General features: G+C 40.6%; 1 protein-coding gene across 1 annotated transcript in view; it reads left to right on the top strand.

Moving 5' to 3' along the window:
* LOC139749710 (glutamate receptor ionotropic, kainate 3-like) overlaps nucleotides 1-25,125 on the top strand; it is a 190,658-nt gene that overhangs the window by 45,264 nt on the left and 120,269 nt on the right. The window contains exon 4 of the mRNA XM_071663864.1: nucleotides 14,928-15,143. Within this exon, the coding sequence (XP_071519965.1) occupies nucleotides 14,928-15,143 (216 nt within the window). The remainder of the gene's footprint in view (nucleotides 1-14,927; nucleotides 15,144-25,125) is intronic.

Genomic DNA, 25,125 nt, shown 5'->3' with positions numbered 1-25,125 from the left:
CCCTGACACAAAGCTTGTGACCCCTGACACAAAGCTTGCGACCCCTGACACAAAGCTTGTGACCCCTGACACAAAGCTTGTGACCCCTGACACAAAGCTTGCGACCCCTGACACAAAGCTTGTGAGCCCTGACACAAAGCCTGTGACCCCTGACACAAAGCTTTCGACTGACACAAAGCTTGTGACCCCTGACACAAAGCTTGTGAGCCCTGACACAAATCACTTGATCCTCAACACAGTGACCTTTGACACACCATGAGTTCTGCTATATTCAAGTAAGACGTTTACTTATGAATCCTGAAAAAAATAGAAAAAAAAATCCCTTTATAAAGCGATTTAATTTACCGTTTCGTCTTGTGTTCTTTGAATTGTGTTGTGTTGCATCACAGCTTGAGTGTTGAGCCTTAACATGTTCTTATAACGCTGGAAACACAAGAGAGAGAAGACAGTGTTATATCTCGTCCACTTACATGTGGATATCCTTAAGACACTTTGGTGGTCATACCCTTAAAAGACAGGAAAATCAATAGCCCTTAAGGACTAATTACTTTCCTATAGCTTTAGGGAGGATAACAAGAGCTATCTCAACGCTATCATTCGTCCTTGTGAAGACATCTATCAAGATAACGGTTAAAACAAAGCAAATATTTTTCCTTATGTTTCTTTGTGCAATCGCTTATTTTTTTTTTCCAGTGGTGGGAAAGCCACCTAGCGACCCACTTGAACCCAGTGAAGCCTTCAAGTGGTAAAGTCTTCATTTTAGTATCCTTGAAATAAGGAAATATCATCCCTACGAGCAGCCATAGAACGAGAATCACACGTACTGACATTCTACATACTTAGGAACATCACTGATGCGAGTTGGTGAACACTTGTATGAATCCTCAAGACACTCTGTGTGATGAGCATGTCTACCTCCGTCATACCCTGATAGATGGTATCATCCTATCTACCTACCAGCTCCATTGTCGTGTTCCATTCCATATCTTTATTGCATTTAATTTCATGTATGTTTTGATATTGGCTCTCTCAGTACACACGACCAACTCAGCAGTTCTTCCCTTACTGCATTATTCATTCCTATATTCCTTTCACTTCTTTCGCATGCGCCTCGATAAATTCTATACATCTTCCTTCGTTCAAACCATTCAGACCCACCGCTTGTGTCCTAACCCATCTCCATGTCTGTCATCCACCGTTCTACTGTCCAATCAGCCGTCCCACATCCCCTGTCGTCCCCCTCCTCCTCTGTCCGTCGATTTTCGGGAGGACCTAAAAGAGAGAGAGAGAGAGAGAGAGAGAGAGAGAGAGAGAGAGAGAGAGAGAGAGAGAGAGAGAGAGAGAGAGAGAGAGAGAGAGAGAGAGAGAGAGAGAGAGGTGGGAATAGACATGGAAGTGGTTTTATAGATTCAGGCTAACCTAACCTAACACCACTGGAAGGTCAGGGCCTCCATTGGTGTGTCATCGGGTTGGCAGCTTCGTCATGCAGGATGGTATAATTGGTTATGTCCTAATTACCTTCCGTCGTGGCACGAATCCCCCCAGTTACGCCGTTAGTCAGGCCGTCACAAGCCTAAGCCATCGGGTCACATAACCCGTGCCATCGCATGACACCTCACTGTGTCATGCCATAACCTTTTGTGTTAGTAGTCACTAGGGCATGCCTTTGACCCACTCCATCACATAAGCCGCGTTCTGGCATGAAGACAGTGGTAAACACGACACGCAGGAGTGGTCGACTTACACATTGTCTTAAGATATGTGGAAGACCTTCTGTCGACCACGGTCATGGAAGGGAAATGACACAAATACATATGTATGTGAGGACATCGATCGACCCAGTTTGAAGACGCACCCGTGACATACATCCTTTGTTCTCATCCGCCTTGTGTTTTCATAAGCAAACTTGTGTTTAATGACACCTATTTCTACTGTACAGAGAGTGAGTCTTACGCTCGTGTGTGTGTGTGTGTGTGTGTGTGTGTGTGTGTGAGTAGTAGAAGAGGTAGTGACAATTAACAAAACAGAAAGTATAAATCTAGGCCAGATCATGTTCCGCCTTAGCGATAATTCATATCAAACACTGATATCGATGAACAGCATGAGATATATTGTATTTTCTTGACACATTTCAAAGGCTCAATTTAGTGGACCTTCTGAAATACATCGAAAAATCATTGCTATTATCTAATTGGTATTAACACTTATACTGTTTTATATATATATATATATATATATATTATTTTATTTTTTATTATACTTTGTCGCTGTCTCCCGCGTTTGCGAGGTAGCGCAAGGAAACAGACGAAAGAAATGGCCCAACCCCCCCCCCATACACATGTATATACATACGTCCACACACGCAAATATACATACCCACACAGCTTTCCATGGTTTACCACAGACGCTTCACATGCCCTGCTTCAATCCACGGACAGCACGTCAACCCCGGTATACCACATCGCTCCAATTCACTCTATTCCTTGCCCTCCTTTCACCCTCCTTCATGTTCAGGCCCCGATCACACAAAATCTTTTTCACTCCATCTTTCCACCTCCAATTTGGTCTCCCTCTTCTCCTTGTTCCCTCCACCTCCGACACATATATCCTCTTGGTCAATCTTTCCTCACTCATCCTCTCCATGTGCCCAAACCACTTCAAAACACCCTCTTCTGCTCTCTCAACCACGCTCTTTTTATTTCCACACATCTCTCTTATCCTTACGTTACTCACTCGATCAAACCACCTCACACCACACATTGTCCTCAAACATCTCATTTCCAGCACATCCATCCTCCTGCGCACAACTCTATCCATAGCCCACGCCTCGCAACCATACAACATTGTTGGAACCACTATTCCTTCAAACATACCCATTTTTGCTTTCCGAGATAATGTTCTCGACTTCCACACATTCTTCAAGGCCCCCAGGATTTTCGCCCCCTCCCCCACCCTATGATCCACTTCCGCTTCCATGGTTCCATCCGCTGCCAGATCCACTCCCAGATATCTAAAACACTTTACTTCCTCCAGTTTTTCTCCATTCAAACTCACCTCCCAATTGACTTGACCCTCAACCCTACTGTACCTAATAACCTTGCTCTTATTCACATTTACTCTTAACTTTCTTCTTCCACACACTTTTCCAAACTCAGTCACCAGCTTCTGCAGTTTCTCACATGAATCAGCCACCAGCGCTGTATCATCAGCGAACAACAACTGACTCACTTCCCAAGCTCTCTCATCCCCAACAGACTTCATACTTGCCCCTCTTTCCAAAACTCTTGCATTTACCTCCCTAACAACCCCATCCATAAACAAATTAAACAACCATGGAGACATCACACACCCCTGCCGCAAACCTACATTCACTGAGAACCAATCACTTTCCTCTCTTCCTACACGTACACATGCCTTACATCCTCGATAAAAACTTTTCACTGCTTCTAACAACTTTCCTCCCACACCATATATTCTTAATACCTTCCACAGAGCATCTCTATCAACTCTATCATATGCCTTCTCCAGATCCATAAATGCTACATACAAATCCATTTGCTTTTCTAAGTATTTCTCACATACATTCTTCAAAGCAAACACCTGATCCACACATCCTCTACCACTTCTGAAACCACACTGCTCTTCCCCAATCTGATGCTCTGTACATGCCTTCACCCTCTCAATCAATACCCTCCCATATAATTTACCAGGAATACTCAACAAACTTATACCTCTGTAATTTGAGCACTCACTCTTATCCCCTTTGCCTTTGTACAATGGCACTATGCACGCATTCCGCCAATCCTCAGGCACCTCACCATGAGTCATACATACATTAAATAACCTTACCAACCAGTCAACAATACAGTCACCCCCTTTTTTAATAAATTCCACTGCAATACCATCCAAACCTGCTGCCTTGCCGGCTTTCATCTTCCGCAAAGCTTTCACTACCTCTTCTCTGTTTACCAAATCATTTTCCCTAACCCTCTCACTTTGCACACCACCTCGACCAAAACACCCTATATTTGCCACTCTATCATCAAACACATTCAACAAACCTTCAAAATACTCACTCCATCTCCTTGTCACATCACCACTACTTGTTATCACCTCCCCACTTGCGCCCTTCACCGCAGTTCCCATTTGCTCCCTTGTCTTACGCACTTTATTTACCTCCTTCCAGAACATCTTTTTCTTCTCCCTAAAATTTAATGATACTCTCTCACCCCAACTCTCATTTGCCCTTTTTTTCACCTCTTGCACCTTTCTCTTGACCTCCTGTCTCTTTCTTTTATACATCTCCCACTCAATTGCATTTTTTCCCTGCAAAAATCGTCCAAATGCCTCTCTCTTCTCTTTCACTAATACTCTTACTTCTATATCCCACCACTCACTACCCTTTCTAATCAACCCACCTCCCACTCTTCTCATGCCACAAGCATCTTTTGCGCAATCCATCACTGATTCCCTAAATACATCCCATTCCTCCCCCACTCCCCTTACTTCCATTGTTCTCACCTTTTTCCATTCTGTACACAGTCTCTCCTGGTACTTCCTCACACAGGTCTCCTTCTCAAGCTCACTTACTCTCACCACCCTCTTCACCCCAACATTCACTCTTCTTTTCTGAAAACCCATACAAATCTTCACCTTAGCCTCCACAAGATAATGATCAGACATCCCTCCAGTTGCACCTCTCAGCACATTAACATCCAAAAGTCTCTCTTTCGCACGCCTGTCAATTAACACGTAATCCAATAACGCTCTCTGGCCATCTCTCCTACTTACATAAGTATACTTATGTATATCTCGCTTTTTAAACCAGGTATTCCCAATCATCAGTCCTTTTTCAGCACATAAATCTACAAGCTCTTCACCATTTCCATTTACAACACTGAACACCCCATGTATACCAATTATTCCCTCAACTGCCACATTACTCACCTTTGCATTCAAATCACCCATCACTATGACCCGGTCTCGTGCATCAAAACCACTAACACACTCATTCAGCTGCTCCCAAAACACTTGCCTCTCTTGATCTTTCTTCTCATGCCCAGGTGCATATGCACCAATAATCACCCACCTCTCTCCATCAACTTTCAGTTTTACCCATATTAATCGAGAATTTACTTTCTTACACTCTATCACATACTCCCACAACTCCTGTTTCAGGAGTATTGCTACTCCTTCCCTTGCTCTTGTCCTCTCACTAACCCCTGACTTTACTCCCCAGACATTCCCAAACCACTCTTCCCCTTTACCCTTGAGCTTCGTTTCACTCAGAGCCAAAACATCCAGGTTCCTTTCCTCAAACATACTACCTATCTCTCCTTTTTTCTCATCTTGGTTACATCCACACACATTTAGGCACCCCACTCTGAGCCTTCGAGGAGGATGAGCACTCCCCGCGTGACTCCTTCTTCTGTTTCCCATTTTAGAAAGTTAATACAAGGAGGGGAGGATTTCTGGCCCCCCCGCTCCCGTCCCCTCTAGTCGCTTTCTACGACACGCGAGGAATACGTGGGAAGTATTCTTTCACCCCTATCCCCAGGGATAATATACATATATATATACATATACACATACACACACATACACATACATACGCACATATACACACACACACATACATATATATACATATGAGAAATGTAAGAAACAATTTAGAAAACTGAAACTTCTAACTTGAAATGAATGAAAAAAAAGAATGTCACATAATGGTTCAACCTCTGGCTATGGAAAAAAGGAAATGTATAATTTATTTACACAAACGTCAATAGCAGTTCTCATCAATCTAACCACTGTATCAATAAGCTTCAATGTCTAAGCTACATTTTTCTCCAATTTCACTATTTTCCTTCACATTTTCAATTGTGTCTGAAGGTTCTACTTCAAGAGTGATTGTTTTTCGAGTAAGGGTCTTCACATCTTGGTTACATCCACACACATTTAGGCACCCCACTCTGAGCCTTCGAGGAGGATGCTTTACTTGTGGTGCTGACTTCCCTCTTTAAATTTGATCGCCCTTTCCCGCGTAGTTCACTTTCTGTAGATGATGTGTATGTCTTGGTAGGAATGTAGATGCAGCTGTAGAGGATGTACGCGCCACTCTACTGTTTGCTGTTCCCAGCCGTGGTTATTGCTGGATCAGTTGTTCAGAGATAGTTTGTTCTTTCAAGTTTCTGTTGGCACTGTTGCAGATTCGAAGTTTGTTGCTCCCAGTTGTTGGTACTGTTGGAGAGTCTATTATATATATATATATATATATATATATATATATATATATATATATATATATATATATATATATATATATATATATATATATATATATATATATATATATATATATATATATATATATATATATATATATATATATATATATATATATATATATATATATATACATATATATATATATATATATATATATATATATATATATATATATATATATATATATATATATATATATATATAAATTTTTTTTTTTTTATACTTTGTCGCTGTCTCCCGCGTTTGCGAGGTAGCGCAAGAAAACAGACGAAAGAAATGGCCCAACCCCCCCATACACATGTATATACATACGTCCACACACGCAAATATACATACCTACACAGCTTTCCATGGTTTACCCCAGACGCTTCACATGCCTTGATTCAATCCACTGACAGCACGTCAGCCCCGGTATACCACATCGCTCCAATTCACTCTGTTCCTTGCCCTCCTTTCACCCTCCTGCATGTTCAGGCCCCGATCACACAAAATCTTTTTCACTCCATCTTTCCACCTCCAATTTGGTCTCCCTCTTCTCCTTGTTCCCTCCACCTCCGACACATATATCCTCTTGGTCAATCTTTCCTCACTCATCCTCTCCATGTGCCCAAACCACTTCAAAACACCCTCTTCTGCTCTCTCAACCACGCTCTTTTTATTTCCACACATCTCTCTTACCCTTACGTTACTCACTCGATCACACCACCTCACACCACACATTGTCCTCAGACATCTCATTTCCAGCACATCCATCCTCCTGCGCACAATTTTATCCATAGCCCACGCCTCGCAACCATACAACATTGTTGGAACCACTATTTCTTCAAACATACCCATTTTTGCTTTCCGAGATAATGTTCTCGACTTCCACACATTCTTCAAGGCCCCCAGAATTTTCGCCCCCTCCCCCACCCTATGATCCACATCCGCTTCCATGGTTCCATCCGCTGCCAGATCCACTCCCAGATATCTAAAACACTTCACTTCCTCCAGTTTTTCTCCATTCAAACTCACCTCCCAATTGACTTGACCCTCAACCCTACTGTACCTAATAGCCTTGCTCTTATTCACATTTACTCTTAACTTTCTTCTTCCACACACTTTACCAAACTCAGTCACCAGCTTCTGCAGTTTCACACATGAATCAGCCACCAGCGCTGTGTCATCAGCGAACAACTGACTCACTTCCCAAGCTCTCTCATCCCCAACAGACTTCATACTTGCCCCTCTTTCCAAAACTCTTGCATTTACCTCCCTAACAACCCCATCCATAAACAAATTAAACAACCATGGAAACATGACACACCCCTGCCGCAAACCTACATTCACTGAGAACCAATCACTTTCCTCTCTTCCTACACGTACACATGCCTTACATCCTCGATAAAAACTTTTCACTGCTTCTAACAACTTTCCTCCCACACCATATATTCTTAATACCTTCCACAGAGCATCTCTATCAACTCTATCACATGCCTTCTCCAGATCCATAAATGCTACATACAAATCCATTTGCTTTTCTAAGTATTTCTCACATACATTCTTCAAAGCAAACACCTGATCCACACATCCTCTACCAGTTCTGAAACCACACTGCTCTTCCCCAATCTGATGCTCTGTACATGCCTTCACCCTCTCAATCAATACCCTCCCATATAATTTACCAGGAATACTCAACAAACTTATACCTCTGTAATTTGAGCACTCACTCTTATCCCCTTTGCCTTTGTACAATGGCACTATGCACGCATTCCGCCAATCCTCAGGCACCTCACCATGAGTCATACATACATTAAATAACCTTACCAACCAGTCAACAATACAAAATATATATATATATATATATATATATATATATATATATATATATATATATATATATATATATATATATATATATATATATATATATATATATATATATATATATATATATATATATATATATATATATATATATATATATATATATATATATATATATATATATATATATATATATATATATATATATATATATATATCCCATTTTAGAAAGTTAAAAAAATACAAGGAGGGGAGGATTTCTGGCCCCCCGCTTCCGTCCCCTCTAGTCGCTTTCTACGACACGCGAGGAATACGTGGGAAGTATTCTTTCACCCCTATCCCCAGGGATAATATACATATATATATACACATACACACACATACACACACACACGCACACATACACACACACACACACACACATACATATATATACATGTGAAAAATGTAAGAAACAATTTAGAAAACTGAAACTTCTAGCTTGAAATGAAATGAAAAAATGAATGTCACATAATGGTTCAACCTTTGGCTATGGAAAAAGGAAATGTTTAATTTATTTACACAAACGTCAATAGTAGTTCTCATCAATTTAACCACTGTATCAATAAGCTTCAATGTCTAAGCTACATTTTTTTCAATTTCACTATTTTCTTGTCAAAGCACCATGTATGAAAACTATCACTCCAGTAACACAACTATAAACATTTACTTCCCCTTTAAAAAAAGTTCTGGGGAAGTCTGTCTCGATACACTGCGGGACACTGTACCACCTGGCGAGGTTTGTGTTGCAATGGTTCTTGATTCACAAACGTAGTAGCATCACTGGTGGGCCAAGGTAGTTCCGTTGGCAACTGGGACATTTCCTCATCCTGGCAATGACGATGTAATACATCAAGGGCTTGAATGGGACCTCCGTGGCATAGCGGTGGATCATAGGGTGGGGGAGGGGGCGAAAATTCTGGGAGCCTTGAAGAATGTGTGGAAGTCGAGAACATTATCTCGGAAAGCAAAAATGGGTATGTTTGAAGGAATAGTGGTTCCAACAATGTTGTATGGTTGCGAGGCGTGGACTATGGATAGAGTTGTGCGCAGGAGGATGGATGTGCTGGAAATGAGATGTTTGAGGACAATGTGTGGTGTGAGGTGGTTTGATCGAGTAAGTAACGTAAGGGTAAGAGAGATGTGTGGAAATAAAAAGAGCGTGGTTGAGAGAGCAGAAGAGGGTGTTTTGAAATGGTTCGGGCACATGGAGAGAATGAGTGAGGAAAGATTGACCAAGAGAATATATGTGTCGGAGGTGGAGGGAACGAGGAGAAGAGGGAGACCAAATTGGAGGTGGAAAGATGGAGTGAAAAAGATTTTGTGTGATCGGGGCCTGAACATGCAGGAGGGTGAAAGGAGGGCAAGGAATAGAGTGATTTGGAGCGATGTGGTATACCGGGGTTGACGTGCTGGCAGTGGATTGAATCAAGGCATGTGAAGCGTCTGGGGTAAACCATGGAAAGCTGTGTAGGTATGTATATTTGCGTGTGTGGACGTATGTATATACATGTGTATGGGGGTGGGTTGGGCCATTTCTTTCGTCTGTTTCCTTGCGCTACCTCGCAAACGCGGGAGACAGTGACAAAGCAAAAAAAAAAAGAAAAAAAATATATGTATATATATATATATATATATATATATATATATATATATATATATATATATATATATATATATATATATATATATATATATATATATATATATATATATATATATATATATATATATATATATTATATATATATATATATATATATATGTATATATATATTTTCTTTTTTTATTATTTTTTTTTTATTTTGCTTTGTCGCTGTCTCCCGCGTTTGCGAGGTAGCGCAAGGAAACAGACGAAACAAATGGCACAACCCACCCCCATACACAATGTACACACACACACGCCCACACACGCAAATATACATACCTATACATCTCAATGTACACATATATATACACACACAGTCACATACATATATACCCATGCACACAATTCACACTGTCTGCCCCTATTCATTCCCATCGCCACCTCGCCACACATGGAATACCATCCCCCTCCCCCCTCATGTGTGCGAGGAAGCACTAGGAAAAGACAACAAAGGCCCCATTCGTTCACACTTAGTCTCCAGCTGTCACGCAACAATGCCCGAAACCACTGCTCCCTTTCCACATCCAGGCCCCACACAACTTTCCATGGTTTACCCCAGACGCTTCACATGCCCTGATTCAATCCACTGACAGCACGTCAACCCCGGTATACCACATCGATCCAATTCACTCTATTCCTTGCCCGCGTTTCACCCTCCTGCATGTTCAGGCCCCGACCACTCAAAATCTTTTTCACTCCATCTTTCCACCTCCAATTTGGTCTCCCACTTCTCCTCGTTCCCTCCACCTCCGACACATATATCCTCTTGGTCAATCTTTCTTCACTCATTCTTTCCATGTGCCCGAATCATTTCAAAACACCCTCTTCTGCTCTCTCAACCACGCTCTTTTTATTTCCACACATCTCTCTTACCCTTACATTACTTACTCGATCAAACCACCTCACACCACACATTGTCCTCAAACATCTCATTTCCAGCACATCCACCCTCCTGCGCACAACTCTATCCATAGCCCACGCCCCGCAACCATACAACATTGTTGGAACCACTATTCCTTCAAACATACCCATTTTTGCTTTCCTAGATAATGTTCTCGACTTCCACACATTTTTCAAGGCTCCCAGGATTTTCGCCCCCTCCCCCACCCTATGATTCACTTCCGCTTCCATGGTTCCATCCGCTGCCAGATCCACTCCCAGATATCTAAAACACTTTACTTCCTCCAGTTTTTCTCCATTCAAACTTATCTCCCAATTGACTTGACCCTCAACCCTACTGTACCTAATAACCTTGCTCTTATTCACATTTACTCATAACTTTCTTCTTTCACACACTTTATCAAACTCAGTCACCAGCTTCTGCAGTTTCTCACATGAATCAGCCACCAGCGCTGTATCATCAGCGAACAACAACTGATTCACTTCCCAAGCTCTCTCATCCACAACAGACTTCATACTTGCCCCTCTTTCCAAAACTCTTGCATTCACCTCCCTAACAACCCCATCCATAAACAAATTAAACAACCATGGAGACATCACACACCCCTGCCGCAAACCTACATTCACTGAGAACCAATCACTTTCCTCTCTTCCTACACGTACACATGCCTTACATCCTCGATAAAAACTTTTCACTGCTTCTAACAATTTCCTCCCACACCATATATTCTTAATACCTTCTACAGAGCATCTCTATCAACTCTATCATATGCCTTCTCCAGATCCATAAATGTTACATACAAATCCATTTGCTTTTCTAAGTATTTCTCACATACATTCTTCAAAGCAAACACCTGATCCACACATCCTCTACCACTTCTGAAACCACACTGCTCTTCCCCAATCTGATGCTCTGTACATGCCTTCACCCTCTCAATCAATACCCTCCCATATAATTTACCAGGAATACTCAACAAACTTATACCTCTATAATTAGAGCACTCACTCTTATCCCCTTTGCCTTTGTACAATGGCACTATGCAAGCATTCCACCAATCCTCAGGCACCTCACCATGAGTCATACATACATTAAATAACCTTACCAACCAGTCAACAATACAGTCACCACCTTTTTTAATGAATTCCACTGCAATACCATCCAAACCTGCTGCCTTGCCGGCTTTCATCTTCCGCAAAGCTTACTACCTCTTCTCTGTTTACCAAATCATTTTCCCTAACTCTCTCACTTTGCACACCACCTCGACCAAAACACCCTATATATGCCACTCTATCATCAAACACATTCACATATATATATATATATATATATATATATATATATATATATATATATATATATATATATATATATATATATATATATATATATGTACATATACATACATATATATATATATATATATATATATATATATATATATATATATATATTATATATATATATATATATATATATATATATATATATATATATATATATATATATATATATATATATATATATATATATATATATATATATATATATATATATATATATATATATATGTACATATATATATATATATATATATATATATATATATATATATATATATATATATATATATATATATATATATATATATATATATATATATATATATATATATATATATATATATATATATCATCCCTGGGGATAGGGGATTAAGAATACTTCCCACGTGTTCCCTGCGTGTCGTAGAAGGCGACTAAAAGGGGAGGGAGCGGGGGCTGGAAATCCTCCCCTCTCGTTTTTTTTTTTAATTTTCCAAAAGAAGGAACAGAGGGGGCCAGATGAGGATATTCCAAAAAAGGCCCAGTCCTCTGTTCTTAACGCTACCTCGCTAACGCGGAAAATGGCGAATAGTTTAAAAGAAAGAAAGAAATATATATATATATATATATGTATATATATCTTTATTTTCTTGCCTCCGAAATTTGTAAAAAATCTTTCTCGTACCCTTTTACCTAGCCAATATTTCTGAAAGCTTTTGGTCATTTTTCTCGCAATGACACATCTGCAATCATTCTCGCAAAATCAATAGTTGTAAATAGCATGAAAATTCGTGTACACATGCACACCATCGTCCCTTATATACACATCGATACACATGCGCCGGAATACCTTCATATACTTTGCTAGATAATTTATAGTGTTTGCAGTGAGGTTGTTCACGGTAGGATTGGTGGGCTCTGGAATACTCAAATTTTCGTGGGAAAGAATGGATCGAGACTTGTATACAAGTGAGATAATAAGCCTTTTTAAGAATTGGATGCACACGGGCATGCTTAATATATATATATCACCTCATAAAAGATATCAACCTCTTCTCTCTCTCTCTCTCTCTCTCTCTCTCTCTCTCTCTCTCTCTCTCTCTCTCTCTCTCTCTCTCTCTCTCTCTCTCCCTATTCTCGGTAACCGTAGATCTTCCTGCGGTGAGAGCTACGCGTAACCCTTGTTTTTGGCCACACCTTGTCCTCAGTAAGGACACATACACACACTCACACATACACACACACACACACACACACACACACACACACACACACACACACACACACACACACACACACACACACACACACACACACACAACACATAACTTTGCCCTCAGCTCTTAATGGTATATGGCGTGTCCCGGTATCCACAGCAGCTTGGCTTTTAGCCTGTTGACCCCTTCCTCAACCCCTGACGCACCAGTAGCACCTCCCTACCTACTGTCTGAGTCAGCAGCTACCAACTAGCGAAGGCCTTCCATCAGGTCATATTGAACACATACGGTCCTCCGCCCCAGCAGACATTTCTACCGTAGAAAATCAGGTCTTCTGTTCTCGATCCCTCCAATGTACTTAACTTTTGGCGCCGAATGTCAAGACATAGAGGCTGATTGACGAATCCACAGTAAGTCACTCTGGATAATGTATTGTACCTGATAAACGTGGATGAAGTAAAGGCTATAAATGGGATCCTAACGTGCGTCAGTACTATTATGGAAGCCTACCAATGCCTCATTCCCGAGAGGTTTGTAAGACTATACCCAGTTGACGCTCCCTGGTTATCACTGGATTTTGGGTCGTCAACGCAAATGCAAGAAAGAAATGAAGCACTTGAGGACGATGCGTGGTGTGAGTATGGTTCATCATGGAAGGGACGACAGTGTGTTTAGGAGAGAAGTGTAGAAACAAGTGCAGTCTGATTGAGAGAGAACTGACCTGGGTGTGCTGAAATGGTTTGGACATTTGGAGAAGATGAGTGAAGAAATACTCACCGAACAAAGTCATCCCGACATAAGTGGAAGGAGAATGGTGAAAGGATGACTGAGAGGGAGATGAAGTGAAGTAGGCTTTGGATTACTGAGGCCTGGACATTCAGGAGAGTGAGAGATGTGCATGGGGTAGGAAGAATTGGAATGATATGGTATAATGGGGGCGACATGCTATGAGTAGGCTGAATCAGGACGTATGAAACAGTCAAGATAAACTGTAAACTTTTCTGTGGGACTTGGCAGTCAATGATAGGCATTGGTATCAGTACCTCGTACATAACAGCTAAAGAGTAGATGTTTGCAAATGAGGCCTTTTTTTCCGTTAGATCCTGACATTACTGTTTCGCCATCTATCCTCATATTCGTCCATTTGTATGGATTGTGACCTACTTTAGGAGAACCATCTCTTAATGTGGGAGGTCGTCGTGTGCTGGCCCGGTACGTGAGAATGTTGCAGAGTTGCTATAATGTTCTTCTTTATCCATGCAAATTGTGGATTACTAATTCATGTTGTAGATTGCAGTACATCTGGGATTCAGTCCTAATCGGAGGCGATGAGTCTATGAAAATTCGTAGTGCATCCGGTTATTCTGCAGTCTTTTAAGTGATCGGCTTCAGCACTGGATACTTGATTACCTCACCAAAGGAAAGTCTATTGTGTCGTTCCAAGGTTGCAAAAGTGGAGTAAAAAATATGGAACTTGGCATTCCTTAAGGTGGAGTGTGGAATCCCACATTATTTACTGTACTGATCTATTACAAAATGAAATTAATCTCACAATATTTTCTTATTTTCAAGATTAGAGATTTTCTTACTTCTCTGACAAGCAAGAGTATAATTTTGCCAATCACACTTCCTTTGATTAGCAAGTGTAATTTTGCCTATCACTTTCCCTTGTCTATTCCCTTGATGCCCTTCCATCACAATCTCGTCAACAGGTGACGTTCGCGTCTCTCATCACGGCGGTGACCAACTCCACCAACAGGACACGTGTCGACTTCTTTGAGATTTACTCCGTGACTGACGACCTGCCTTACATCACCCGCAAGCTGGGGTCATGGAAGGGCCGGGGCGTCGTGAAGCTGCCTAAGGACGACTGGAGCGACAGGCGTACCAACCTAACGGGTCTTCACCTTCGATGTGTCACCATGGCCGTAGGTTCATTCGTCCTCGATTTATACTTTGCTTGTAATAACTTGTGTATTCCCTTCGCGTTGCTGGCTCGGCACCTGTTGCAGGGAGTAAAGTAGGCTTAGATATGTGAGGGCCGTAAAGTAACTTTATGAGTTTTCTTAAAGCAAATGATATGCTAAGGCAGCAACAACTTTACGCTTGCGGACTGGATAGCTCAGTTGCTTCCATATCTGGGCAATTAGCATACAGATAGATGGCCAGTTAACCTCCTAATGCCTACCCTCTCGGCTAATTAATGACCATGTGGACTCATACCCAGGCAATTAGGGTTTAAGATTTCTATCATCTTAGTCAGTCAGTCAGTCTTAAGAGCCTTGCCGTCGTCAGCAAATCGGTGTCATGATTTCTAAATATCTGGCAAAGTCACAGTGCTTGCTTAGCCAGACACGACTTTGTGCAATACACTCTTACCTTTCATTTTATCTGTTGTAGTTTGTCGATACTAAACAAACACATTAACTTAACCTATCTCTCACAAGCAAGGAGCAAGTAATCTATATTGCTCCTCTGGAGTTTGGAACATTAGTATAGATGTTTATCCTGTCATTAATCTTACTTGCTATACAATTCCAAACAAAGGTAAGATTATAGATCACAAGACTATTGAAACTGCCGATAGATCTTTAAATCTCTCATTGCCTAGCAATATATAATTCAGTATGACAAGATGTAATATAGTGTATTAATCGAGAATATATAACATAATGTGATATACTGACGTATGATACTTTATAGAACCAGTGTGCCAGCTATAAATGTGTTTGCCAAAGGAATTAGCGATGCTGTTTACTCTGGAGGGAACCACTAAAACGCTTCTAGTGACAAGATGGACTGACCTTCAGTCCTGGAACCATTTTATGATTGGACAACCAATGTCGTCTGTGTCTTGTTTACCATGGGTTATTTGGTGCATGGAAGAATTCCATAATCGATACACAACGAATGATTTTCAGTAACGAAAACGAAAATGAAATAAAATTTTTCCAACAATACACACATATATATATATATATATATGTAACATACAAACCTCCAATAGCCAGGATCGAACCTGGGACCCCTGTGCAAGAGGCAAGCATGCTAACCGCTAGGCTATGGGACTGTATAATAGGAAACAACTATTCGAAATACTGAGTACTCGAATACCCTTCGTCTCACAATGGTGAGCAACGGGGTCTATACTTGGTTGTTTCCGAACAGACGCACATAGCCAGCTGATAGCGTTTTACCGAACCTAACTGTACAACGCGGAGGTATATCAATACGAATAAAGTGCATATGAAGGCGCACCTTCATAGAACATAACATACAAACCTCCAACAGCCAGGATCGAACCTGGGACCCCTATGCAAGAGGCAGGCATGCTAACCGCTAGGGGGTCCCATATATATATATATATATATATATATATATATATATATATATATATATATATATATATATATATATATATATATATATATATATATTTATCCCTGGGGATAGGGGAGAAAGAATACTTCCCACGTATTCCCTGCGTGACGTAGAAGGCGACTAAAAGGGGAGGGAGCGGGGGGCTGCAAATCCTCCCCTCTCGTTTTTTTTTTTTTTTTTTTTTTTTTTTTCCAAAAGAAGGAACAGAGAATTGGGCCAGGTGAGGGTATTCCCTCAAGGCCCAGTCCTCTGTTCTTAACGCTACCTCGCTAATGCGGGAAATGGCGAATAGTTTGAAAGAAAAAGATATATATATATATATATATATATATAAAGAAAAGAAAAGATATATATATATATATATATATATATATATATATATATATATATATATATATATATATATCTTTTCTTTTCTTTCAAACTATTCGCCATTTCCCGCATTAGCGAGGTAGCGTTAAGAACAGAGGACTGGGCCTTTGAGGGAATACCCTCACCTGGCCCAATTCTCTGTTCCTTCTTTTGGAAAATTGAAAAAAAAAAAAAAAAAAAAAAACCGAGAGGGGAAGATTTCCAGCCCCCCGCTCCCTCCCCTTTTAGTCGCCTTCTACGACACGCAGAAAATACGTGGGAAGTATTCTTAATCCCCTATCCCAGGGATAATATATATATATTTATATATATATATATATATATATATATATATATATATATATATATATATATATATATATATATCTTTTTTTTTTTATTATACTTTGTCGCTGTCTCCCGCGTTTGCGAGGTAGCGCAAGGAAACAGACGAAAGAAATGGCCCAACCCACACCCATACACATGTATATACAGGCGTCCACACACGCAAATATACATACCTACACAGCTTTCCATGGTTTACCCCAGACGCTTCACATGCCTTGATTCAATCCACTGACAGCACGTCAACCCCGGTATACCACATCGCTCCAATTCACTCTATTCCTTGCCCTCCTTTCACCCTCCTGCATGTTCAGGCCCCGATCACACAAAATCTTTTTCACTCCATCTTTCCACCTCCAATTTGGTCTCCCTCTTCTCCTCGTTCCCTCCACCTCCGACACATATATCCTCTTGGTCAATCTTTCCTCACTCATTCTCTCCATGTGCCCAAACCATTTCAAAACACCCTCTTCTGCTCTCTCAACCACGCTCTTTTTATTTCCACACATCTCTCTTACCCTTACGTTACTTACTCGATCAAACCACCTCACACCACACATTGTCCTCAAACATCTCATTTCCAGCACATCCATCCTCCTACGCACAACTCTATCCATAGCCCACGCCTCGCAACCATACAACATTGTTGGAACCACTATTCCTTCAAACATACCCATTTTTGCTTTCCGAGATAATGTTCTCGACTTCCACACATTCTTCAAGGCTCCCAGAATTTTCGCCCCCTCCCCCACCCTATGATCCACTTCCGCTTCCATGGTTCCATCCGCTGTCAGATCCACTCCCAGATATCTAAAACACTTCACTTCCTCCTGTTTTTCTCCATTCAAACTCACCTCCCAATTGACTTGACCCTCAACCCTACTGTACCTAATAACCTTGCTCTTATTCACATTTACTCTTAACTTTCTTCTTTCACACACTTTACCAAACTCAGTCACCAGCTTCTGCAGTTTCTCACATGAATCAGCCACCAGCGCTGTATCATCAGTGAACAACAACTGACTCACTTCCAAAGCTCTCTCATCCCCAACAGACTTCATACTTGCCCCTCTTTCCAAAACTCTTGCATTCACCTCCCTAACAACCCCATCCATAAACAAATTAAACAACCATGGAGACATCACACACCCCTGCCGCAAACCTACATTCACTGAGAACCAATCACTTTCCTCTCTTCCTACACGTACACATGCCTTACATCCTCGATAAAAACTTTTCACTGCTTCTAACAACTTGTCTCCCACACCATATATTCTTAATACCTTCCACAGAGCATCTCTATCAACTCTATCATATGCCTTCTCCAGATCCATAAATGCTACATACAAATCCATTTGCTTTTCTAAGTATTTCTCACATACATTCTTCAAAGCAAACACCTGATCCACACATCCTCTACCACTTCTGAAACCACACTGCTCTTCCCCAATCTGATGCTCTGTACATGCCTTCACCCTTTCAATCAATACCCTCCCATATAATTTACCAGGAATACTCAAGAAACTTATACCTCTGTAATTTGAGCACTCACTCTTATCCCCTTTGCCTTTGTACAATGGCACTATGCACGCATTCATCCAATCCTCAGGCACCTCACCATGAGTCATACATACATTAAATAACCTTACCAACCAGTCAACAATACAGTCACCCCCTTTTATAATAAATTCCACTGCAATACCATCCAAACCTGCTGCCTTGCCGGCTTTCATCTTCCGCAAAGCTTTTACTACCTCTTCTCTGTTTACCAAATCATTTTCCCTAACCCTCTCACTTTGCACACCACCTCGACCAAAACACCCTATATCTGCCACTCTATCATCAAACACATTCAACAAACCTTTAAAATACTCACTCCATCTCCTTGTCACATCACCATTACTTGTTATCACCTCCCCATTTGCACCCTTCACTGAAGTTCCCATATATATATATATATATATATATATATATATATATATATATATATATATATATATATATATATATATATATATATATATATATATATATATATATATATACATATATATGTATTTTATATTATACTTTGTCGCTGTCTCCCGCGTTAGTGGGGTAGCACAAGGAAGCAGACGAAAAAATGGCCCAACCCACCCACATGCACATGTATATAAATACACGTCCACACACTCACATATATATACCTATATCCCTGGGGATAGGGGATTAAGAATACTTCCCACGAAATCCCTGCGTGTCGTAGAAGGCGACTAAAAGGGGAGGGAGCGGGGGAATGGAAATCCTCCCCTCTCGTTTTTTTTTTTAATTTTCCAAAAGAAGGAACAGAGGGGGCCAGGTGAGGATATTCCAAAAAAGGCCCAGTCATCTGTTCTTAACGCTACGTCGCTAACGCGGGAAATGGCGAATAGTTTAAAAGAAAAAAAAAAGATATATATATATATATATATATATATATATATATATATATATATATATATATATATATATATATATATATATATATATATATATATGTATATATATATATATATATATATATATATATATATATATATATATATATATATATATATATATATATATATATATATATATATATATATATATATATATATATATATATATATATATATACATATATATATATATATATATATATATATATATATATATATATATATATATATATATATATATATATATATATATAAATAAATGTGAATAAGAGCAAGGTAATTAGGTAGAGTAGGGTTGAGGGTCAAGTCAGTTGGGAGGTAAGTTTGAATGGAGAAAAACTGAAGGAAGTAAAGTGTTTTAGATATCTGGGAGTGGATCTGGCAGCGGATGGAACCATGGAAGTGGAAGTGGATCATAGGGTGGGGGAGGGGGCGAAAATCCTGGGAGCCTTGAAGAATGTGTGGAAGTCGAGAACATTATCTCGGAAAGCAAGAATGGGTATGTTTGAAGGAATAGTGGTTCCAACAATGTTGTATGGTTGCGAGGCGTGGGCTATGGATAGAGTGGTGCGCAGGAGGATGGATGTGCTGGAAATGAGATGTTTTAGGACAATGTGTTGTGCGAGGTGGTTTGATCGAGTAAGTAACGTAAGGGTAAGAGAGGTGTGTGGAAATAAAAAGAGCGTGGTTGAGAGAGCAGAAGAGGGTGTTTTGAAATGGTTTGGGCACATGGAGATAATGAGTGAGGAAAGATTGACCAAGAGGATATATGTGTCGGAGGTGGAGGGAACGAGGAGAAGAGGGAGACCAAATTGGAGGTCGAAAGATGGAGTGAAAAAGATTTTATGTGATCGGGGCCTGAACATGCAGGAGGGTGAAAGGAGGGCAAGGACTAGAGTGAATTGGAGCGATGTGGTATACCGGGGTTGACGTGCTGTCAGTGGATTGAATCAGGGCATGTGAAGCGTCTGCGGTAAACCATGGAATGCTGTGTAGGTATGTATATTTGCGTGTGTGGACGTATGTATATACATGTGTATGGGGGTGGGTTGGGCCATTTCTTTCGTCTGTTTCCTTGCGCTACCTCGCAAACGCGGGAGACAGCGACAAAGCAAAATATATATATATATATATATATATATATATATATATATATATATATATATATATATATATATATATATATATATATATATATATATATATATATATATATATTTAACTTTCTAAAAATGGGAAACAGAAAGAGTCACGCGGGGAGTGCTCATCCTCCTCGTAGACTCAGATTGGGGTGTCTAAATGTGTGTGGCTGTAACCAAGATGTGAAAAAAGGAGAGATAGGTAGTATGTTTGGGGAAAGGAACCGGGATGTTTTGGCTCTGAGTGAAACGAAGCTCAAGGGTAAAGGGGAAGATTGGTTTGGGAATATCTTGGGAGTAAAGTAAGGGTTAGTGAGAGGACAAGAGCAAGGGAAGGAGTAGCAGTACTCCTGCAACAGGAGTTGTGGGAGTATGTGATAGAATATAAGAAAGTAAATTCTCGATTAATATGGGTAAAACTGAAAGTTGATGGAGAGAGATGGATGATTATTTGTGCATATGCACCTGGGCATGAGAAGAAAGATCATGAGAGGCAAGTGTTTTGGGAGCAGCTGAATGAGTGTGTTAGTGGTTTTGATGCACAAGACCGGGTTATAGTGATGGGTGATTTGAATGCAAAGGTGAGTAATGTGGCAGTTGAGGGAATAATTGGTATACATGGGGTGTTCAGTGGAAATAATGAAGAGCTTGTAGATTTATGTGCTGAAAAAGGACTGGTGATTGGGAATACCTGGTTTAAAAAGCGAGATATACATAAGTATACGTATGTAAGTAGGAGAGATGGTCAGAGAGCGTTATTGGATTACGTGTTAATTGACAGGCGCGCGAAAGAGAGACTTTTGGATGTTAATGTGCTGAGAGGTGCAACTGGAGGGATGTCTGATCATTATCTTGTGGAGGCTAAGGTGAAGATTTGTATGTGTTTTCAGAAAAGAAGAGTGTATGTTGGGGTGAAGAGGGTGGTGAGAGTAAGTGAGCTTGGGATGGAGACTTGTGTGAGGAAATACCAGGAGAGACTGAGTACAGAATGGAAAAAGGTGAGAACAATGGAAGTAAGGGGAGTGGGGGAGGAATGGGATGTATTTAGGGAATCAGTGATGGATTGCGCAAAAGGATGCTTGTGGCATGAGAAGAGTGGGAGGTGGGTTGATTAGAAAGGGTAGTGAGTGGTGGGATGAAGAAGTAAGATTATTAGTGAAAGGAAAGAGAGAGGCATTCGGACGATTTTGCAGGGAAAAAATGCAATTGAGTGGGAGATGTATAAAAGAAAGAGACAGGAGGTCAAAAGAAAGGTTCAAGAGGTGAAAAAGAGGGCAAATGAGAGTTGGGGTGAGAGAGTATCACTAAATTTTAGGGAGAAGAAAAAGATGTTCTAGAAGGAGGGAAATAAAGTGCGTAAGACAAGGGAGCAAATGGGAACTTCAGTGAAGGGCGCTAACGGTGATGTGATAACAAGTAGTTGTGATGTGAGAAGGAGATGGAGTGAGTATTTTGAAGGTTTGTTGAATGTGTTTGATGATAGAGTGGCAGATATAGGGTGTTTTGGTCGAGGTGGTGTGCAAAGTGAGAGGGTTAGGGACAATGATTTGGAAAACAGAGAAGAGATATTGAAAGCTTTGCGGAAGATGAAAGCCATCAGGGCAGCAGGTTTGGATGGTGTTGCAGTGGAATTTATTAAAAAAGGGGGTGACTGTATTGTTGACTGGTTGGTAAGGTTATTTAATGTATGTATGACTCATGGTGAGGTGCCTGAGGATTGGCGGAATTCGTGCATAGTGCCATTGTACAAAGGCAAAGGGGATAAGAGTGAGTGCTCAAATTACAGAGGTATAAGTTTGTTGAGTATTCCTGGTAAATTATATGGGAGGGTATTGATTGAGAGGGTGAAGGCATGTACAGAGCATCAGATTGGGGAAGAGCAGTGTGGTTTCAGAAGTGGTAGAGGATGTGTGGATCAGGTGTTTGCTTTGAAGAATGTATGTGAGAAATACTTAGAAAAGCAAATGGATTTGTAGGTAGCATTTATGGATCTGGAGAAGGCATATGATAGAGTTGATAGAGATGCTCTGTGGAAGGTATTAAGAATATATGGTGTGGGAGGCAAGTTGTTAGAGGCAGTGAAAAGTTTTTATTGAGGATGTAAGGCATGTGTACGTGTAGGAAGAGAGGAAAGTGATTGGTTCTCAATGAATGTGTGTTTGTGGCAGGGGTGTGTGATGTCTCCATGGTTGTTTAATTTGTTTATGGATAGGGTTGTTAGGGAGGTGAATGCAAGAGTTTTGGAAAGAGGGGCAAGTATGAAGTCTGTTGTGGGTGAGAGGGCATGGGAGGTGAGTCAGTTGTTGTTCGCTGATGATACAGCGCTGGTGGCTGATTCATGTGAGAAACTGCAGAAGCTGGTGACTGAATTTGGTAAAGTGTGTGAAAGAAGAAAGTTAAGAGTAAATGTGAATAAGAGCAATGTCATTAAGTACAGTAGGGTTAAGGGTCAAGTCAATTAGGAGGTAAGTTTGAATGTAGAAAAACTGGAGGAAGTAAAGTGTTTTAGATATCTGGGAGTGGATCTGACAGCGGATTAAACCATGGAAGGGAAGTGAATCATAGGGTGGGGGAGGGGGTGAAAATCCTGGGAGCCTTGAAGAATGTGTGGAAGTCGAGTACATTATCTCGGAAAGCAAAAATGGGTATGTTTGAAGGAATAGTGGTTCCAACAATGTTGTATAGTTGCGAGGCGTGGGCTATGGATAGAGTTGTGCGGAGGAGGGTGGATGTGCTGGAAATGAGATGTTTGAGGACAATGTGTGGTGTGAGGTGGTTTGATCGAGTAAGTAATGTAAGGGTAAGAGAGATGTGTGGAAATAAAAAGAGCGTGGTTGAGAGAGCAGAAGAGGGTGTTCTGAAATGGTTTGGGCACATGGAGAGAATGAGTGAGGAAAGATTGACCAAGAGGATATATGTGTCGGAGGTGGAGGGAACGAGGAGAAGTGGGAGACCAAATTGGAGGTGGAAAGATGGAGTGAAAAAGATTTTGAGTGATCGGGGCCTGGACATGCAGGAGGGTGAAAGGCGGGCAAGGAATAGAGTGAATTGGATCGATGTGGTATACCGGGGTTGGCGTGATGTCAGTGGATTGAATCAGGGCATGTGAAGCGTCTGGGGTAAACCATGGAAAGTTGATCGGGGCCTGGATGTGGAAAGGGAGCTGTGGTTTCGGGCAAATCCTCTATCACTTCTGATCCACACATCCTCTACCACTTCTGAAACCACACTGCTCTTCCCCAATCTGATGCTCTGTACATGCCTTCACCCCCTCAATCAATACCCTCCCATATAATTTACCAGCAATACTCAACAAACTTATACCTCTGTAATTTGAGCACTCACTCTTATCCCCTTTGCCTTTGTACAATGGCACTATGCACGCATTCCGCCAATCCTCAGGCACCTCACCATATGTCATACATTCATTAAATAACCTTACCAACCAGTCAACAATACAGTCACCCCCTTTTTTATTGAATTCCACTGCAATACCATCTAAACCTGCTGCCTTGCCGGCTTTCATATATATATATATATATATATATATATATATATATAATACCATATGATATCAATGCGGCTGAGGAGCCGCGCACCATGATGATACCTCCACCTCAGTCCTCGCATGAATCCCTGCCTTCAGGTTCAATGCTGACGCTACTACGTTTGTGAATCGGGAACCATTGCAACACAAACCTCGCCAGGTGGTAGAGTTTCCCGCAGTGTATCGAGACAGACTTCCCCAGAACTTTTTTAAAGGGGAAGTAAATGTTTATAGTTGTGTTACTGGAGTGATAGTTTTCATACATGGTGTTGTGACAAGAAAATAGTGAAATTGGAGAAAAATGTAGCTTAGACATTGAAGCTTATTGATACAGTGGTTAAATTGATGAGAACTGCTATTGACGTTTGCGTAAATAAATTATACATTTCCTTTTTCCATAGTCAGAGGTTGAACCATTATGTGACATTCATTTTTTCATTCATTTCAAGCTAGAAGTTTCAGTTTTCTAAATTGTTTCTTACATTTTTCATATGTATATATATGTATGTGTGTGTGTGTGTATATGTGCGTATGTATGTGTATGTGTGTGTATGTGTATATGTATATATATATGTATATTATCCCTGGGGATAGGGGTGAAAGAATACTTCCCACGTATTCCTCGCGTGTCGTAGAAAGCGACTAGAGGGGACGGGAGCGGGGGGCCAGAAATCCTCCCCTCCTTGTA

Source organism: Panulirus ornatus, chromosome 8 (assembly GCF_036320965.1).
Source record: "Panulirus ornatus isolate Po-2019 chromosome 8, ASM3632096v1, whole genome shotgun sequence".
Classification (NCBI taxonomy): Eukaryota; Metazoa; Arthropoda; class Malacostraca; order Decapoda; family Palinuridae; genus Panulirus; species Panulirus ornatus.
This window is presented reverse-complemented; position numbering and strand designations above follow the sequence as displayed.